The 21,387-nt window shown below is 41.1% G+C and overlaps 1 protein-coding gene across 6 annotated transcripts in view; it reads left to right on the top strand.

Annotated features, from left to right (window-relative positions):
• Positions 1 to 337: 337 nt before the first annotated feature.
• The window catches only part of CBX5 (chromobox 5), a 38,050-nt gene continuing 17,000 nt past the window's right edge, over positions 338 to 21,387 (top strand). For 2 of the 6 annotated variants that reach the window (XM_082741583.1, XM_082741580.1), the window contains exons 1-2: positions 338 to 501; positions 20,174 to 20,352. In XM_082741583.1, the coding sequence (XP_082597709.1) occupies positions 20,216 to 20,352 (137 nt within the window). In that variant the 5' untranslated portion in view covers positions 338 to 501; positions 20,174 to 20,215. Of the gene's footprint in view, positions 502 to 18,197; positions 18,589 to 20,173; positions 20,353 to 21,387 lie in introns of those variants that run through there. The other 4 variants (XM_082741585.1, XM_082741582.1, XM_082741581.1 and 1 more) reach the window with 3 other exon arrangements.

Genomic DNA, 21,387 nt, shown 5'->3' with positions numbered 1-21,387 from the left:
GGCTCGCCAACCAATCATTCATATTTGAATGTACCTAAAGTATTTAAGTAAATTTTTAATCCTTCATGGCCCGAAATTACGTTCAACTCACTTGACAAGGCACGGTTAATACTATGTATTAGGAAAGAAGTTATCAGGTGACTTTTTTTTTTTTTTTTTTTGCAACGACCGCCTGCTGAGCGCATGTGTAGTAAAATGGCGAGTTTACGCAGGCGCATTAAGAAGTTCCGCTTGGCGCTTGGAGCACGTGAAATGGCGGGCGGGAGACGGCGGCGAATCTACAGCGCCTGCGTAGTGGCGGGAGTTGTGCCTCGTTTTGCGCAGGCGTAATGGGCGGAGAAAGGGTTCAGTCCCAGGATTGGTCGCGCAGGCGCAAGGAAGGATCCGTTTTGGCGGGCGGTTGGCGTTGCGCAGAAGGCGGCGGCCGTGGTGTCTTGTGGTCCGGCCTCACCACAGAGGATCAGGGAAGACATTAGCGTGAGTGATCGGTCTCGATTCCGGGTAAGTGGCGGATAGTCTTGCCTACCCATACTAGGTCTTGAACTGACTCCAATTGGGTCCGTTATTGTGTGAAATGAATGGACCGCGGGGTGGGGGCTAGTGAAGGGGGAGCGGTGGGTTCGGCCAACCAATGGAAGAACAGGGGCGGGATGTTTTATTCCTGTAAGTTCTGTGGAGCGTTGCAGCCGGAGAGTTTGACTGGCTTCTGTATGGGCCAATTGGCTCTACTTTTAGCTGCCGACTGATCGGTCCTTGGGCCATCGGAATGTGGGAGGCGGGTTTTCCGCTCCTGAGCAGCGTCTCCCTAAGCCAATGAGCACGGAGCGCGCGGTAGGTTGGGCTCCTCCAAGAGGCAGCGGGTTGACTCCAATGGGGAATGCCGGAGTCGGGCGGCTAAATGGATGGACCAAATTTGGAGCCAGTAGGCGGGTACCCTACGGAAAGCGCTCGCGCAGGTCGTCCAATCAGCGTTCTAGAAGAGGAAGGTCTTAAATTTGGGGTTGTGACGAGGATTCAATGTCTGTGATGGCGCGGCGGGCACGTATTTTATTCACAGTGACTTCTCTAACGAAGTCTTTTAGGCTCCCATCCACATAGCTTTCTGGTAGGGAAACTATAAGTTTGCTCCTGTGTTGCTTCGAATTTGGCATCCCCCCCCCCCCATATCGTTACTTCTCACCACTTCACACTTTTTTAGGTTTTTTTTTTTTAATTAACATATAATGTATTTGTTTCAGGGATACAGGTGTGTGAACAATTCACAGCACTCGTCATAGCACATACACTCCCCCATTGTGCATCATCCAGCAACCCTCAGTTTTTTGGTTTAGAGAGGGGCAGGATAGGTCTTTGGGAACTCACTTCTTTAGGACGACTGACTTGCAATGTTTGAACCAAAAGGATAAATCTCTAGTGTCGTGGAAAGGCGCCCAAGAAAAATCTACATAATGATGCATGTTTCTACGGACAAATAGATATTTGTAAATCCATAGAAAAAGTTTTGGAAGTCTACACACTAAAGTGTGTTATCTTTAGGGAGAGACTGAGATCTAGGGCGTTGGATCTCTAATGTTTAAGTCTTTCAGGGATTGTAATTTGTGTATAAAAATGAAAAAGTCAGTTTTTGTGTTTCCAGTCATAATCACCTGCTTCTCATATTCTTTTTTATCCTTACACCTGGAGAAGGTGCTGTTTTTCCAAAGAACTAAAGTGATCCTCTGGATAAAAATACAAATTTTTAAAGATAATTTTTTTGTGTGTATTTAGTACCTGCTAGGGGGACATTGTGCTAAGGACTTTATAAGCAATATTTGTGTCTCAGTGCTTTTATCTTAGTCTCTTCTTTGAGGAACTTTACACCTTTAAAGAGAGTTTCTAAGCCTTCTTTCTGCCCTTCCTTTAAGGATGCCTGAATTTTGATAAGTTGCTTAACAAGGGTGGTATTTAGGGTGGTAGGGACAGGAGGAGTCAGCCATCACCTGGATTATTCCATTGCCTTGATTATATTTCCTTCAAAGTGTTTTACAGACATTGTAATCACCTGTTGGTAACAACCACTGAGCTGATTTGAAGATGTTTTATAAAAATAAAGAAATTTTCATTACATGATGGCTTTGTCAGAACCTAAATTGCTCTCTTGTTCACTGACTTAAAGTTAATAGAAAAATGTTTAAATACTGTAAGTTCAACTATATATGAAGTACACTTCTTTTTTTTTTTTTTTTTTTTAAATTTTATTTATTTATTTGACAGAGAGAAATCACAAGTAGATGGAGAGGCAGGCAGAGAGAGAGAGAGGGAAGCAGGCTCCCTGCTGAGCAGAGAGCCCGATGCGGGACTCGATCCCAGGACCCTGAGATCATGACCTGAGCCGAAGGCAGTGGCTTAACCCACTGAGCCACCCAGGTGCCCCTGAAGTACACTTCTGATTACAGACCTTTGTGACATTGTACAAAAGAAAGTTAGTTTTACTTGCTCTTAAAATGAACAGAGGAGAGATTTCTGTGATCTCTGACACTTGCAAGAGGACAAATCAGTTTCGTATCATTAAAAACTGTTTGTAGGTATGCTAATAATGCAGCTGCTTCTGCTGAGTTTATAAGAACTAAAGGACTCTAGGTTAAGGTTATTTGTCCCTAATTTATTTAGGTTCAAAAGGAATACAGTCTTGATCTATAGGGTTTCTTGCAGCATTATTGATGTTTTGAGCTAATATATGCCTCTCACCTCTTCCCTCACCCCCATTTGTGACTTATTAGAATGCCTCTACACGTTGCCAGATGCCCTCGGGGTGTCAGTGGTGGTGGTGCAAAATCACTCAAAAACTATTGATGTAGGGGCGCTTGGCTGGCTTGGTTGGGGGAGCATGTGACTCTTGATCTCAGGGTGGTGACTTCAAGCCTCATGTTAGGTGTGGAGATTACTAAAAAAAGAGAGAGAGAGAGAAGAAAACCATTGATTTAAAGTGACAGATGCTGGGGGTTCCTGCATGGCTCAGTGGAGGAACATGTGATTCTTGATCTCTGGGTCATAGGTTTAAGCCCCACATTGGGTGTAGAAATTACTTAAATAAACTTATAAAAATAAATAACATGACAGATACTGGAGTTGATTATCTTGTCAAAATCTTTTATTTTAGTAATTGGAAATTGGAGGGAGAAGATGGGTGAAGTGTCTAGGAAGTAGCCTTTGATAAATGGATCACTAAATCCATTTAACGGTTATCTCTTCAGAAGTAGAGAGATCATCACTCCATTGGATAAAAGGAGAATTTAATTAAGTTTTTACCATTTCTTGCACTCTAAACACGATTGCATCCTGTGTTTGTTTGGCTGCCTAAAATAATGGCAAATGTGTTTTGGATAGAGGTGGACTTTGCATTAGATGCTTATTAGATTTTCTCCTCCTTTAAGCCTTTCCTTTCCTGGAATTCTTTTGGATAAATGTGTCTCAGACTTTTGATCTTGACCCTTGCTAAGATACACATTTACATTGACCCCGTACACATATGGAAATAAGTTTCACTATATGAATATATGTGCAAAGCAGTCTGGTACTTTCTCATCTACAGTACTCTTTCATTTTTTTAAAAATGCAGGTCGGTTTTTGGTGGTTTCGTGGCTGTGTTTAGACCACAGATAGGGGAAAAAAGAAAACTGATCTGAAGAATAGGTAAATCATGTCGTCTTAGAGTACTCTGAATGGATTCCACCCATCTCTAGCTGTGTTTAGACCACAGATAGGGGAAAAAAGAAAAAAGAAAACTGATCTGAAGAATAGGTAAATCATTTCGTCTTAGAGTACTCTGAATGGATTCCACCCATCTCTAGCCCCAGCTCCTTGGATTTATAAACAAATTAACCTTGACCCTTTATTTGATTATTTTAATTTGAAAGATTTCAACATAAGCTTCTTGGTTTACTATGGTATGCAAGTACACATTGCTTTTTTGTGAATTCTCTTACAGCGTTAGAGTTAAGAGGTCTGATGAACATTTCTCTCTGGTAGGGAAATTTTAGTGGGTTAATTTTTCATTGATATTCTGAGACTATCACATTGAAAACTTTTTTTTTTCCCCTTAAGATTTACTTTATTTGAGAGGTGCGTGGGTGGCTCAGTGGGTTAAGCCTCTGCCTTCAGCTCAGGTCATGATCTCGGGGTCCTGGGATCAAGCCTGGGATTGAGTCCTGCATCAGGCTCTCTGCTCAGCAGCGAGCCTGCTTCCCCTCACCCCCAGTCTGCCTCACTGCCTACTTGTGATCTTTCTCTCTCTGTGAAATAAATAATCTTAAAAAGAAAAAAAAGATTTACTGTATTTGAGAGAGGGAGAATGTGCACGCTTGTGTGCAGGAGTCAGGGGCTGGTGGGGGCAGAGAGTAGGAGAGGGAGAGAATTCTTAGATCCAGATGCGGGGCTTAATCCCAGGACCCTGAGATCATGACCCGAGCCAAAATCAGAAGTTGAATGCTTAACTGACTGAGCTACCCAGGTATATTGAAAATCTTAAGTTTGGACTGACTGACTTGCCTTTGGAGAACCTGGTTTGGTTCATTTATACTGGTCTGTTAACAAGACCAGATGTTTAGCCTTTGTTACAAAATTAAATTTCAAGTACTTGTGCTTACAACTTAAGGATATATTATATTATTGCTGGGACACCTGGGTGGCTCAGATTGTCTTCAGCTCATGTTGTGATCCTGGGGTCCTGGGATTGAGCCCCACATCAGGCTCCCTGCTGAGTGTGCTTTCCCCTCTTCCTTCCTCTCTCCCCTGTTCATGTTCTCTCTCTCTCTCTCTCTCTCAAATGAATAAGTAAAGTCTTTTTTTTTTTTTTTAAAGGATATATTATTACTGCCAAACCTAAAAGGATTAGTGTTTACTAAAAGGGAACATAACACATCTTCACTGGTCTGTCTGAAAACCAGTAAGACAGCTATCTGGATAGTAGGTGAGCAGGATAATGGTTGGGGCAAAAAAGGAAAAAGAGAACATTACTCTGCAGTGGCTGGATTTTTATATATCTGGGAAGGTTTTGGTAGTTTTTTTTTTTTAATATTTATTTATTTGACAGACAGATCATAGGTAGGCAGAGAGGCAGGCAGAGAGAGGGGAGGAAACAGGCTCCCTGCTGAGCAGAGAGCCCGAGAGCCCGATGGAGGGTTCAATCCCAGAACCCTGGGATCATGACCTGAGCCGAAGGCAGAGGCTTTAACCCACTGAGCCACCCAGGCACCCCTTGCTTTGTCTGTTTTTATTTTCAGTTACTTTACGTGAAATTGGATTAAAGCTGTGTGCTGTGGATATTGATTTTAGAAGTAGTAGATTACAGGGGCTCCTGGGTAGCTCAGTCAGTTAAGCGGTTGCCTTTGGCGCAGGTCATGATCCCAGTCTCCTGGTATCGAGCCCCACATTGGGCTCCTTACTAAGATGGGAGCCTGCTTCTCCTTTGCCTACCATTCCCCTTGCTTGTTCTTGCTGTCTCCCTTTCTCTCCCTTCTTCTCCCTCTGTCAAATAAATAAATAAAAATCTTAAAAAAAAAAAGTAGTAAATTACAATGTGAGATGCCACTTGTAACTGACTCAGTATGGCTGCTATTTACACATTATTCATGAACTTGAATTCTGAGCAATTAAATCTTTTTTCTCTGACATAAAATTTGATTTTCTTTCCTCCTTATAAAGGATGCCTTTTAGCTGATCATTGTACTAATGGGAAAGAGTCCAGGTCATCCTGAGAAGAGTTGGCTTGTGCAGAATCCAAGATACAGCTTTGTTGAATTTCTGTAAGCTACTCGAAGCCACATATTCATTTCTGATGACAACTTTACACTTGTGTTGGCAGAACACCCACAGTGACAACTGGTGCCTATGTTTAGTCTGTCCAGGAGCTCTATCAGCTAACATGTTTGGGGAAAAACCTACACTGTTCTTGTTAGCAGCTATGTAAATATTAGACCTTGCGGAGTTTGTCTTCCTGATCTGCCAGTATTTTGTGGGGTAAGTTACATTCTCTGTTTGCCTCAGTTTACCCTTTGAAATGAGGAATTTAAAGGTTTTAGGCATTCTTTGGGTTACTTGAAGTACAATTCTTTTTGGATTAGTAATTGGGTTTATATATATCCAGTTTATGATTTTTAAAAAATTTTATGTCCCCTGTGTAATAGTCTCCTGTGGCTGCTAGCCCAAATTACTGCAGACTTAGTGGCTTCAAACAACAGGTATTTATACTTAAAATTCTGGAGGTCAGAAGTCTGTAATAAAGGTGTTGAGCTCCCTCTGGAGGCCCTAAAGTAGAGTCCCTTAATTGCCTCTTCCAGCTTCTGGTGGCTGTCAGCCTCACCTCTCCCTGCTTTCTCTTCTTTGTCTTCTCTGTGTCTCTGCCTGTCATAAGGATGGATGTGATTGTGTTTAAGAGCCAACCAGATACTCTAGGATACATTTTTCCTTTCGCATCTTTTGCCATATAAAGTAATGTTCATAATTTCAAGAGATTAGGACTTGGTTATCTTTTGTGGGGGGCACCATGCAGGCCACTACACCCTTGTTCTCTAACCCTTATCCATAAATTTTACCTAGTTCACAAAATAAAAAGTTATAGGGCACCTGGCTGGCTTAGTCAGTCGGTTAGACTGCCGACTCTTGGTTTTCATGATCTGGAGTCTTGTGAAGGAGTCCTGAGTGGGAATCTGTTTCACATTCTCTCCCTCTAGCTCATGTCCACTTGTGCACTGTGTGCTCACACTTTCCTTCTCTCCAATAAGTAAAATTTTCTAAAATAAGGAAAAAGTTCTTTAAGTGATTTGTCTTTTTGGTTTCAAGAAAAAATTATTATTTTTTAAAAGACTTTATTTATTTGACAGACAGAGATCACAGTAGGCAGAGAAGCAGGTGGGGGGAGGGGGTGGGGGGGACGCAGGCCCCTTGCTGAGCAGAGAGTCCGATGCAGGGCTCTATCCCAGGACCCTGGGATCATGACCTGAGCTGAAGGCAGAGGTTTTAACCCACTGAGCCACCCAGGTGCCCCAAGAAAAAATTATTTTTAAAGATTTTATTTTACTTACTCCACTAGCACACACACAAGCAGGGGTTAGTGGGAGAGGGAGAGGGAGAAGCAGGCTGGAGCTGGATGTGGGGCTTGATCCCACAACCCCAGGATCAAGACCTGAGCTGGAGACATGATTGAGCCACACACACACCCCAAGAAAAAGTTACTTATTTATTTTTGAGAGAGAAGAGGGGCAAGGGAGAGAGAGAATCTTAAGCAGTTTCATACCCATCGTGGAACCTGACCCTGGGCTCTATCTCACTACCCTGAGATCATGACCTGAGCTGAAATCAAGAATTGGACGCTTAACCGACTGAGTCACCTAGGTGCTCCAAGAAAAAGTTATTTGAAAAATGAGAGGCAAGTGGGAAAAAAAGCTCAGGAAACCTAGATTCTTTTCCCTCTTCTGTCATTAACTACTGATAGAACCTTGGTTGAGCCATTTGCCCTCCTTGGTCCCTAGTTTCTTCATCTTACATGGAAAGAATTGGATAGGTGATTGCCAACAGTTTTCTAGACCAAAGACTTTGATGAAATGACTCCTGAATTGTCTTGGAGTTTGTTTTTTGAAGCCAGTGATTTTATTTTTTTTTTATTTTTATTTTTTTAAGATTTTATTTATTTATTTGACAGAGAGAGAGATCACAAATAGGCAGAGAGACAGACAGAGAGATGAGGAGAAGCAGGCTCCCTGCTGAGCAGAGAGCCCCATGCGGGACTCGATCCCAGGCCCCTGGGATCATGACCTGAGCGGAAGGCAGAGGCTTAACCCACTGAGCCACCCAGGCGCCCCAGAAGCCAGTGATTTTAAATGTGAGCAAAGAACTCATTCTAGTATTTTGGGCCAGTGGAGGCCTTTGCCTAGGATTTGAGGGATAGATGATTGACTTGTTGGTTGGCTGTCAAATCCTTGGGGTATTAACATAAGGTAACAAATTTGTTAATTGTGTGTGGTTTTCAAAAAAAAAAGGTATTAATGGACAGGTTGGGCCGTTTTTCACACTCATCCTACTGAGGCTGTGGACTGTATAGTCTGGATTTCCTTTCCAGGAAGAGTAGTTTGTCAAAAACACTGACAGATTTTTCTTCATGAAACTAGATTGTGAAGCTGGTTCTACAATTTTTCACATGCAGTCATACTCTTCAGACTTAACTGAGTGCCTGTTCGATCATACTCCATTGCTAGAAACAACACTTAGAAAATGTGGGATTGAGAGGGTGTTGTTGAAGGCACTATTCAAAGGTCAAATTTTTAGTACACTCTTATTATTACATGGAGAGGAGGAGGAACCAAATTGAATTCAAGTTTTTCTCTGATTATAATCTTCATTTCTTAGAATAAAGCAAGTTCATATCTGAGTCAGCAGGCATAATTATGTCGGAATAAAGTGCCCTGCTAAAGAGGTCAACCAACAGGCTGGGAAATCTATCTTAGGTTTGGTTTCTGTGACAGATCCTTGAACTCCATGTACCTTCTTTCTCATCCCTAAATCAGTAAGACTCACTTACCTCACAGGGAGTTGTGGAGGGTAATATACTGCTAATTTGTTCAGTATTTCACAACAATAAATTATATCTAGGGATCTGATAAAACATTGGCAAACTGCATTTATATGAGTACTTGGAGACAAGCATAGATATAACTTAGAGATAGTTCAGAAAATTTATTAAAAAGTTATTTTAACTTCCTCTGTTATCAGATATCTTACCTTCTGTTTGCCGTATACTTTCCAAAGAGTTTTTTTGTTTTTTTCCCCTAACAGACATGAGGTTAGGTAGGGCAGATAGCCAAAGCCTGATTAGATGATAAAGGGATCAATTCATTGCGAAGACACAAGAACCCTAAATTTTACATAACTAATAATAAAACTTGAAAATAAATGAAAGAAAAACAGTGGAATTGAAATATATACATTATAACTATATTAACACGCTTCTATGTAACCCATGGATCAAAGACATCACAAAATTAGGAAAAATTTTGAACTGAATAAAAACGATGACATGACCTTAAAATTTGTGGGATATAACTAAGACAATGCTTAAAGGGAATTTTATAGTATTAAATGCTTCAGATAAAAAGCAGAAAGATCTAGTCAGTGACCTACATTTCTACCTTAAGAACCTAGGAAAAAAAGAGTAAGTTAAATTCAAATTTAGCAGAAGAAAGAAAATACTAAAGATAAAAACAGAAGGTAGTTGGTAAAGTATAAAACAAAAATAGAGAAAATCAATGAAAATCAAAGTTGGGTTTTTTTTATTTATTTTTAATTTTTTAAAAGATTTTATTTATTTATTTGACAGAGAGAAACACAGTGAGGGAACACAAGCAGGGACAGTGGGAGAGGGAGAAGCAGGCTCCCTGTTCAACAGGGAGCCAGATGTGGGGCTCAACCCCAGGAGCCTGGGAAACTTGAGCAACTTTCGAAAGTTGGTTTTGGAAAAGATCAATAAAATTAATAAACCAAGCAAGTCTGATTGGGGGTGGGGAGGAGACACAAATGACCAATATCAGGAATAAGAGAAGGAATATCACTACCGATCCTAGAGACAGTGAAAAAGTACTAAGGGACTATTATGAACAATTATGCCAGTGCATTCAGTGTCTTAGATGAATTGAATCATGTCCTTGAAAAGTAAACTGCCAAAGTTCACTTCAGAAGAAATACAGAACCTCACTAGCTCCATATTTATTAAAGAAGTAACATTTGTAGTTGAAAGTGTTCCCCCCCAGTGAAAGCTCCAGGTTTGAATGGCTTCACTGGCAGGTTTCACCAGACCTTCCCCCCATCCCCCTTCCTTTAAGGAAGAGGTAATATCAATTCTACAAACTCTTCCAGAAAATAGGTGAGAGAGGAACAATTACCAAAGCATTCATTTTTTTTTTAAAGAGTTTATTTATTTGACAGATTACTAGTAGGCAGAGAGGCAGGCAGAGAGAAAGGAGGAAGCAGGCTCCCTGCTAAGCAGAGAGCCCGATGTGGGCCTCAATCCCAGGACCCTGGAATCATGACCTGAGTCAAAGGCAGAGGCTTTAACCTACTGAGCCACCCAGGTGCCCCAGCATTCATTATTTTTAACATCATCTGTTATCAGGCAAGCTTCTATTTCTGTGTGTGTGTACATTTATATAAATATTTAAGATTTTTTTCCCGAAGATTTATTTATTCTAGAGAGAGAATGAGCCTATGGGGCAGGGGAGCACAGAGGGAGAGGGAGAGAAAGAATCTCAAGCACACTCCCTTCTGAGCATGGAACCTGATTCGGGGCTCTATCCCCAGACCCTGAGATCAAAATCAAGAGTCAGACGCTAAACCAACTGAGCCACCGAGGTGCCCCAAGATTTTATTCTTTTTTTTTTTTTTTTTAAGATTTTATTTATTTATATGACACAAAGAGGGATAGAGACCTTGAGAGAGGGGAGACAAGCAAAGGGAGTGGGAGAGGGAGAAGCAGGCTCCCCACTGAGCAGGGAGCCTGACGTATCAATCCCAAGACACTGGGATCATGACCTGAGCCAAAGGCAGCCGCTTAAAGACTGAGCTACAAAGTCTCCAAGATTTTATTCTTTTTCTTTTTTTTAAGAGATTTTATTTATTCATTTGACAGAGTAAGATAGCAAGAGAGGGAACACAAGCAATGGGAGCAGCAGAGGGAGAAGGCGAAGCAGGCTCTCCGCTGAGCAGGGAGCCCAGTGTGGGGCTCGATATCAGGACTCTGGGATCATGACCTGAGCTGAATGCAAATGCCTAACCATCTGAGCCACCCAGGCACCCCATCAAGATTTTATTCTTTTTTTTTTTTTAAAGATTTTATTTATTTATTTGACAGAGAGAAATCACAAGTAGATGGAGAGGCAGGCAGAGAGGGAAGCAGGCTCCCTGCTGAGCAGAGAGCCCAATGCGGGACTTGATCCCAGGAGCCTGAGATCATGACCTGAGCCGAAGGCAGTGACTTAACCCACTGAGCCACCCAGGCGCCCTCAAGTTTTTGTTCTTAATCTATACACCCAAGGTGGGGCTCAAACTCAACCCTGAGATCATGAGTCACATGCTCTACCAACTGAGCCAGCCAGACACCCCATTTATATTTTTAAAAGTGTTGTCCAGGTTTTTTTTCTTCCCTTTGCAGCAGACCTATGAAGTAAGTAGGGCAAATAACACCGTTAAGATGAACTGAACTGTTTAGTTTGACCTTTAAGTTATCAAACTGGGAGAGGACCACATCTCTTTATTCCTAGTCCTCATATTACTACTGCTAACAAGCTGCCCCTTCAGTAGCTTTTTTGTAACAGCCTTTGGGGACAGGACTAACCAGTGCTGACTTCAAGGAGAAACTTAAAATCCTCAGCCCTTAAATTGAAGACTGGGTTAGACTCTGCCCATGCAATGCTTGACACTTATCAAGCCCTCAATAAATATGGCAGAACGAGGATCAGAATTGCAATATTAATCATCCCTTCGGCATAGGATTTAAATTAGGATTGCAGTTGGAACTGGATAAAAAGAAACATCTTATTTGGTTTAAGGAACACATCAGAATGCTCAGTGGAAGAGCTGGGTGGTCTGAGATTGGCTATCCCTTTTAGCCGTTAATCTGGTGGTGGCCTTTCTTAACTATCAATATATCTGAAGTGTAAAACACACTTTTATGATATTGTGGCATAGTAACTCACACTTAAATGTCAATAGAGACACTTGCAAAGACCTACAAGGTTCAATAATTTCTGGTGTGGGTTTGTTTCTCCTGTCATCACCCATTATGTATTTTTTTACAGCTTTTAAATTGCCACGGAGAGAAATTGGTCAGGATCATAATAGATGGCCAAGGAGCTGCCAAGGATACTGTTGCATGGATGGGAAAAAGTTCAATACTGCCTTGATTTTATTTATCTAAATTGTAGGCTATGACTTCAATATAATTCATGTTGCTAATATACCAAGGTAATGGCAAAGCACAAAATTATGCCATATGTTGAAGGAATGCTTTTACTCCATGAAGTTTTACAGTCTGAGATACGGTTCTAACTCCAATTATATAAAAACTCCTTTTTGTCAGCATGTATTAATCAGATTTTAGCATATTGACTTAAATTATAATCGCATCTCAACAGTTAAATTAGAGATATTTTAGAGTTTTTAGTTTATGGTTATGCAAATTAATTTTTATGTCTCTTGAATGTCTTCTCTAAACTAAGGCTAGGAGAGAGTATAAATTGTCTGGTAATAGCAGAGGCTTTTTCTTAAAATAGAGGATTTGTTAGAATAACCTGAAGGGGTCTTGGTAACCCTTAAGCTGCTGATGTCCAAAATCTGTGCAAGCTGGATGATGCCAGATAAGCACCGTGTCTTAATTTTATGGCTGTTTGAAAAATATGACTGTTACTTTAGTTGGGGGTGGATACTTCAGTTCTCCTTTAACCCTTCCATGTTTTGTGAATATGCTCTGCCAAAGTAGAGTATGTAAGAACCCAAGATTCATAGTAACTACTCCAACATTGCTATAACCCATTTTTCTTAAGATTTATTTATGGTGAAATTGCTAGGTTCGTCATGAAAGGTGACTGGATCTACTAGTTCATGCTTTATTCCATTTAATTAAGAGAGGAGTGGGTGTCAGAGTAACACCCACCTGGGACTGTGGTGCCTTAAGGGGAGTTCAGTACATTACAAGGACAGAGTTGTTGGAAAGCACCATCTGGAAGACATTTGCCCATAGTGGTGCCAAATTCTACTTTCTCATAAATCTTGGAACAATTGCATATCTAACCTTGCCCAGTGATGGGTTTAGGTGTGGCCTAACTAAATTTAAAGAGGACTGACACTTGAGAGAAGAAATTCAGTAGATTTTAATAAAGGAAAAAAAAATACCATGTAAAATTATTTTGTGGGATTGTGATCTTGTAATGAGATATCAAGAATTTGTGTGTTACTTACAAATATGCCAGTGAACTAGACTGATAACTTCAAGCAGTTCTGAGAATTGCTATCGTACACATTCTTTTTTTTTTTTTTTTTTTTTAAATGGTGATCAGAGCTTGGAGGAGACTACAGCTGAGTAAAATTTATAAGGCAGCCTTTATCTCTATTTATAATGTATATGTTTTAATCTAAAAGAACAAAAGGCCCTTTACTCCCTTGCTCACTGGAGCAGGAGGTTTAGATAATCAACAAACAGGATACTTTGCCCCCGAATAATTCTGTGACTGGATGAGGCAGTGCCTTGGCCTGATTTTTAAAGATTCACAAACTGGAGTTGCGCTAGTCAAACGGAGAGCAGTTCCTCTCTCCACACTCCTTTCTATTAATAAAGTTTGTGTTGTCTATATGTGGCTTGTTAATGATACGGGTGTTAACGACCACAGTTAATCTTCCTCCTCAACTCTTTCTTAATCCAGTCTCTTAAATAGACATTTAAAAAGCTTTTAACTCCTCTTGAATTGGGTGCTCATGGGCTTTTGGTGGAGGTGGGGTGATAGTTATCAGGCCATTTAACAAAACCTGAGACAGCCAGGACAGCTGTAATGTGTATCTCTATGCCGTGTTTTTGTTAAAATGCCACATGGCTAATACTTTGGAAATCATAAATCTAGTGGAAGAAAACATCTTTATGGAGGGTATTTTAGTTTTATGCTGAATGTGTTACAAACTTAAAATCATTGGTGCTTCTAGATCCATAAAGAACAAAGAATACAGACCAGATTAAAACGGTTCTGTAGGGGCGCCTGGGTGGCTCAGTGGGTTAAGCCGCTGCCTTCGGCTCAGGTCATGATCTCAGGGTCCTGGGATCGAGCCCCGCATCGGGCTCTCTGCTCAGCAGGGAGCCTGCTTCCTCCTCTCTCTCTGCCTGCCTCTCTGCCTACCTGTGATCTCTCTCTGTCAAATAAATAAATAAAATCTTTAAAAAAAAAAAACGGTTCTGTAAATTTGGTTTCTTTTCATCTGTTTTATTTATTACAATAAGGCTATATAGAGGATGCCTTGAAGACAGTGCTGCAGCTGACAATCAAATCTTCACTTAAGCCACTAACTTTCCCAAAGCCCTTTGGGGACAAATGGGAATTTCTCAAGCCTGGGCCAACTGAAGTCACCCATCAGCAGCATATTTAATTAATACATGTGATACGGAGCTTTGCCTATGCCCTCATTCCTTTCCCCTCTTTCTGGAGTCTTTCTTTCTGGAGAATTTTACCTTCTTACTGGGCTTACAGATTTTATATTGGAACTCTATAATAGGGGTGCCTTGTTGGCTCAGTCGGTAAAGCATGAGACTCTTTATCTTGGGGTTGTAAGTTTGAGCCCCACGTTGGGTGTAGAGATTATGTACATATAAAATCTTTGGGGTGGGGGAAGAAAAAAGAAACTCTAAAATGAAGAGAGAGCTCACTGATGATGTGTTTTGACATTTAGCCTGACTACCACCTCCAGATAGTTCAGTGGGTGGTTCAGTGAGGCAGTTTACCATTTGGTTCTTCATTACTTTTTTAAAAATAACAAAGCAAGCTCAGAGAAAGATTTAGAATTTTGTTGTATATATACTTTTGCTCGTAAGTAGTGATGAAAATAAAATGTGCTACACCAAGATCTAAGAAAAGCCACCAAGACAGCTGGCATTGCCAAGTAGTGACTGGAGGGACTAGAGCAGAGCCTGAACTGGACAAACAGAACCCAGAAACCCTATGTGGGCGATTCTGTGAATCCAGGATTGACAAATGGAAATAGCTAACCATTCCCTCTGTTCTGGATTGCCCCAGTTTTCTCTAATGGCTTCTCTAACTTCTGGGGACTTACAGTTTCTTACATATTTTTTCTAAAAACCTTTATAACGAGTGGAGTTTTTTGGTCCTCTTTCTGCTTCACTTCCTCACCTCTTCCTTCCCACCCCCCTCCCGTAAGATTTATCTGTTAAAGAAGTCTGTCATCGACTTGGAATGTGGGTTCTGCCTGTGCCTGACCACAGTGCTCTTTGATGTTTTTCCAAGGCTGACTTCTCACCAGATCCCTGGTTTAGGGGATTTTTTGCCCAGCACTCAGAGGCCTGTAAGGTAAATTTGCCTTGTGTCGTTGATATGAACGGTTGGTGGGGCCTGCTCTTTTCTCATGTCCTGATGGGCAGTTAAATTGCCAGAATCTATGTGTAGTTGTTGATGCCTTTACCAGAGAGTAAGGGCTGAGAGCTGTTATGTCTGAAAGACTTTAGAAACTTGAGAAGCTGCTCACCCCTTCCTATGGAGATTTCCACAAGGATAGGGTTGCACTCAGAGGCTCATCCTCTCTTCCTTCGTCATGGTATCGGGATTCTACCTTAATCACTCCATCATCCTGCCAGCCATGCCTCATTTCTCATACTCGAACGCTGCCTTCTCTCAAGCTCATCGTGAACCACCAGTCTTGATGCTTTATCTGGTACAGGCTTTAGCCCTTAAATTGTCCGTCTGGCTTTGTGTTTCATTTGACCCTAATACACTGGGTCGCACTGTCTAAAAGAAAATTATGTCCCCTCCGATGTCTGAGTGCATTTCTCATTTCTTACTGCTGCTCCTGAGCAGATCTGTAACTTCAAGGTTAAGATAAGACACATTCCATCAGAACTATGTCGTCATCCTTGCCAGCTTCTGATCTGTGACTGTCCCAGAGATTTACAAGACAGTTGCGTGCCATTCTTTACAGAATATTATGGTTGGACTCTGACTTCTGGCATCAGGCCCAATTTGATTTGTCAGCTGTTACAAAACCCATTTCCCAAAGAGAAAGGGACCTTAGCTGAGTGCCTTTTAGGCAGTTCTTGAAGAGGGGAAAGGAGGAAATTGATCTGACATTATTTCTGGACGTTTTAGGAAGGGGGTAGACACCAGAATATTTTTGTCCTTTTCCTTGTTGATTTCACTTTTTTTTTTCCTGAAAGGTTTCACTAAAATAATAATGTTGCTGTCATTTTTTCCTTTATCTCTTCACAGAATTACTGTTAGTCTTTTTATATTGCCATTTCCAGTGCTTTTCTGAGTGTTAGGGAGTAAGACTAAGTATTTTGTCTTTAAGAGAGAATGTACCTTGTTCTCTGAAGCTTTATTAGTTTACCCATACCCGTACCTAGTTAACAAAGATAGTCCCCCTTCTTTCTTGCTGTCTACTAACATTTTGAGCTGCAGGAGTTACTGCATGTGATAAGGTTTACCGGCTTAGGAATTTGGAAGGTCACATATTTCCTGCTGTTGAATTTGGCCCTATATTTTTACAAAAGCTTCTCTTTGGGGGACTTACCAGCTCCTTGGTCTCTATTTAAACTCACTGTTTCCCTAGGAGGTAGGCAGTGGGGATTTGGCCCATTTTAGTGATTCTGAGGTTAGGTCTCAAACTATTTACTCGAGATCATACATGGCAAGTTGATCACACAGTGAGAACCCTGATCTAATTCCTTTCCATTGTTTTTATATCCCTTAACTACAAAAGTATTAACAAGTTAGGAAGAGTCCAAAAAGGCCTTTTAATACCCAGAGATTTTTCTGACAGGTATATTCAAATTTGAGGAAATCTTCTGTAGTTAAAAACTGTCTGCTCTCATATCCTATAATTTCTTCTGTTTGATAACTAAAATAATCACTGTTCTCCACCTTTTCCTCAGTTGGGGTCTTTGCTTTTGATTTTCCCTTTTTCTTACTCTCCTATGACAGCTGCCTAAAGCTGTCTTAAAGACCAGAATCCTAAAGCAGAGGGAAGGCTTTGGAGCTCTCCAAAATGGTCTTTAGGGCCAGGAGAAAAGAAACTTGATGGGACTGCTATCTCTAAGTAGCTCTCTTCTTTATTGCAATCTTTTTTCCAAGTATTAGGTATTATTGATATATGGAGTTTTAAATTACTATATAGTAATTATTTAAAAATTTGTTTCAGGGGCGCCTGGGTGGCTCAGTGGGTTAAGCCGCTGCCTTCGGCTCAGGTCATGATCCCAGGGTCCTGGGATCGAGCCCCGCATCCGGCTCTCTGCTCAGCGGGGAGCCTGCTTCCTCCTCTCTTTCTGCCTGCCTCTCTGCCTGCTTGTCATCTCTCTCTCTGTTAAATAAATAAATAATCTTTTAAAAAAATAAAATAAAAATTTGTTTCATAATATTACAATAACAATTAATGGAAAGTTTTTTTTTTTTTAACATTTTATTTATTTGAGAGAGCAGAGAGTAGTAGCTGGAATAAGGGGCGGGGAGTAAAGGGAGAGAGAGAAGCAGACTTACCGCCGAGCAAGGGAACCCTGTGCAGAGCTTGATCCCAGGACTCTGAAGTCATGATCTGAGCCGAAGGCAGATGCTTAACTGACTGAGTGAGCCACCCAGGCACCCCAAAACGTGTTTTTTGTTTTTTGTTTAGATTTTATTTATTTGACAGAGATCACAGATAGGCAGAAAGGCAGGCAGAGAGAGGGAGAAGCAGGCCCCCCGCTGAGCAGAGAGCCCCAGGAGGGGCCCCATTCCAGGACCCTGGGACCATGACCTGATCGGCCAAAGGCCAAGGCTTAACCCACTGAGCCACTCAGGCACCGCCCCCCCCCAAATTGAAACAATAATGAAACAATAATGGTTGTGGCTGGACTGCTGTCCTCTTTAAAAACTACTTAAGGATTACATTTTTTTCTACTTGTAATTTCAATGGATAGGTTCTTTGGTAGTGCTTCAAGTGTCTGGATTCTGTTTCTGTATCTAATAATCCCTCAAAGAAGGAAAGTTGTAGAGTATTTTGAAATACTTCCCTTCCCCCCTTTCTGTTATCCCGCATTCCCCCAAGCAATTTTAATTAACTGTTCAGTGACAGATGGTAGAAAAGGCCTTAGTTAAAGTGTTTCTGCTGTGCTGGGTTAGGGGTGAGGGGTTTGTACTGATCCTGTTGTAGAGCGACCTAGCTTTTCCCCTCCCCCTTCCAGTTGAGCTATAATCCTGTTAGATGATCTTAAAATGCTATTGATTAATTCCCGGTGCTCTTAGAGCAATAAGCACAGGTTTGGGGTTTAAAACCCAAGAATCAATTCCCTTGAGTTCTGAATGCCTTCGCTTTGAGGCTAGGAGAGTACCTTCCAACTTCTCCACCCAGTCTTCACTGAAAAGGAAAGTTAAGCCTTTTAACTTTTCCATTTGCTTCTCCGCACCCCCCCCTAGTCTAGTACTGCTGCCAGTTGCCATGGCAACGGGCTGGGACAGCTGCGCAGTGGCTCCCAGGCAGCTGGGTGGGGGCGGGGGAGCTGCCAGCCCGCCAAGCCCCAGACCTGGGAGGGGAGGCCCCTCCTGTTAGCCCAGAGGGAAAGAAAGAACTGGGGCGATCCGGTAGGTAAAGGAGGGAACCCCCATTCATCTTCTACCTTTGGGGCACCTCTTCTGCATGAAGGTATAAAGGGAGATTTTCCTCTTTCCTCCCTCAAACTGAAGAACACATATGTAAATCCTTGTTTTTCCTCGTGAGGCAGGGGAGGCCATAGCCACAATGCTTAACTGCATGCATCTTACCCGGGGCTGGTTTTAACCCCAGCGCTCTGACCTAAACTGCTCAGCTCCCGGAAATTCCAAGGTGAGTGGGGGTGGGGGTGGGGTACTCTCCCTGGAATATGACATTTCCTGTCTCTGGTGAGATCGGAGGCTGTTTGTATTTTAGATAAATAAGATTTTTTTTTTTTTTCTTGAAGCTTAGGACTCTCTTCTAAATTCATGGGAAAATTATTTTGAAACTCCTGTCTACATTCTCCCCCTCCATCCCCTCTTCTGAATAAAGTACTTTAATAAAATCTCAAGTTTTTTTTTTTTTTTTTTTTTTTTTTTTTATAGGGGAGTAATGGGTACAGACAGTTTTTTGGGTAGGCAAACCTATTTATTGCTAATAGGTTCTGGAGATACGATTTCCAACTAGATGTTCTTGGAATAATTCCTTAAATTTTGCTAACTTGAAGTAAATTGATAAATGCAACTTTTTATGTTACTTGACTTGAACACAATTCTGAGATTAGTAGTAGCCTTCCCTGTTCCTGGGAGATGTCTTCTAGTCAGGATGGAAATATTTTTAGAGAGTGCTGAAAAAAAATCTTTTAAGAATTACGGAAGAATGAAAATGGAGTTCAGCTAAGAAAACAGTTCTGCTACTCTATAATCCAGACTGTAGGCACCATTTAACTTGGTTAAAGAATTCTTAAAAGTGATTATAGAAACAACAATGTGGGAATTTTAAAAACTAGATCTGTGTTGAGTACCCCCTGGTGTGCATATTTCTGAGCTTAACTCAATTTCCATTTGTGTTGCTCTGCTTCAGCTTTCCTTGGGCCTATGAATGGTTCCTCTGTGTTTTGAGGCTTCGTGTTGATGTGAGTTTGGGGCCAGACTTCTTTTTCCTCCTCTTCTTCCTTTGGCCCAAAGTCAACTCCAGTTAAGAGAGGTACCTCCTTAACCATTTGGATTAGTTGAGCCATGAGAATTACCGAATTTTTTTAGTTTTTGGACTAAAAATGTTTGTTGTTGTTCTTGCCTATCTACCATCCCTAAGTGGAAAAAAAAGGCTTCATGTATCTGAGATGCCAGCCTTGCTTTTGTGAACTGATGGACGCTCTAGGGACAAGCTCAGTTTGTTTGAGGGAAAGATATACCAAGTCGCTGAAGACAGTGGAGAAAGATGCCTGAGCAGGCCTTTTTGTGCTGCCAGGAGACTAGTCAAGATCCTCAAAGCAGGGGAAGGTTACATTTTGGGGCTTTTCTTTTTTCATTTTTATGAAGAACCTTATTCACCTTAAAGGTAAGGTTTTAATTTTGTCACTGTTCATTTAACTGGTAGTTTTCTGCATTTGTTTGAGATCCTGGCTTGTTAACAATTATAGAGGTACCCAGGAGTAACATACCACACCACTTGTATTTTGGAATCTGAAATTAGAGGAGTTAGTTGTGTGTATAATAATGATTTTGGTCTTGTGAGCGGAAGAAAAAGTTGTTTTCGGGAAAGTGGGGATTGACCGTTTTCTCCTTATATTCTTAGGAACCGTCTGTAGAATGCTTCAAGACCCAAGCGAAGGGTACATGGCAACTTTGTGTTATCCCCTCTGCATTCCATCAAGAAAAGACAAAGTTTTAATTCCTTGCATGGATTTCGATCATTTTGTCCTTCCTCTTTGCAGGAACCCGGTGGCCTTAGTCCTTCAGGTGGAGCAGCGTGCAACATGGGAAAGAAAACCAAGCGGACAGCTGACAGTTCTTCTTCAGAGGATGAGGAGGAGTATGTTGTCGAGAAGGTGCTAGACAGGCGTGTAGTTAAGGGGCAAGTGGAATATCTTCTGAAATGGAAAGGCTTTTCTGAGTAAGTGTCTTCTTTAGGCCTTAGCACTCTGCAGAGGTGGACACCTTTGGTTTCCTTCTCCATGAGCCACTGCCATCTTCGTCTTTTTCTCTCCTCACCTGCACCCCTCCTAAGAGTCAGAAGACACAGCAATAAACTAGTCTCTCCCTTCAAGCTGGTGTTCTAATGATAATGCTTTTGAGAGATAGTATAATGAATTGGTTAGGTGCTTAGATGAGGAGCCAGATTGCTTAGGTCCAGTTTCTTGTTCCACCACTTATGAGCTGGTTGACCTTGGTTTAGTTATCTTTTCCCTCCTCAATACAGTAGGAAGAGGAAATAGATGTTGGGTATATGTAGAGACTGACAGACAGGTAAGATCAGTGTAAATATAAGCTATTATTAGGGCTGCCCCAGTTGGTACAGCATGTGACTCTTGATCTTGAGATTGTGAATTCGAGCCCCATGATGGGTGTAGAGATTACTTAAAAATAAAAATAAAATCTTCTTTTAAAAAAAGTATAAACTGCTACTATTAGTATTCTTTTGGGTATAACTAAGCTAAGATATATACATTGAAACAAAAGTCATCCATTCCATAGCCCATAGCTTTCCAGAATGATCCTTGGATCTCACAAGTGACCTAGAGTGAAGGACTCCTCTTAATGAGAAACTTAAATCTGAGGCCACGTTTTTTTCCCTCCCAATATTTACTTTTTTAATTTCAAATCTACAGCTTAGGCAAAAGAAATTGAACACTCAGATACATACCACCTAGTTTCTGCAATTAATACTTTAAAATCTGTCTGGCTTTTTGTTATTGTTTTTTTGAAGACCTTAAAAAACCTTTTTTTTTTTTTTCCAATGAGCTTTAAGAACGATACTGAAGTATTTACTAGAATGTCTGTTAGGAAATAACTGGTTTTAGGCTGAAGTGCTAAAGGTGATTATTCTTTTTCCTTGGAATAAACACAACTAGACACATTGAAGCACAGAGGAGGTAGCTTGAAAGGTAAAATATGTGTAATTGTTAGACATTTTGCCTCAGTTTTTGAT

Source organism: Mustela nivalis (genome assembly GCF_964662115.1).
Source record: "Mustela nivalis genome assembly, chromosome: 7".
In the NCBI taxonomy this organism is placed as follows: Eukaryota; Metazoa; Chordata; class Mammalia; order Carnivora; family Mustelidae; genus Mustela; species Mustela nivalis.
The sequence above is the reverse complement of the archived record's forward strand: the minus strand, read 5'-3'. Positions and strand labels throughout refer to the sequence as shown.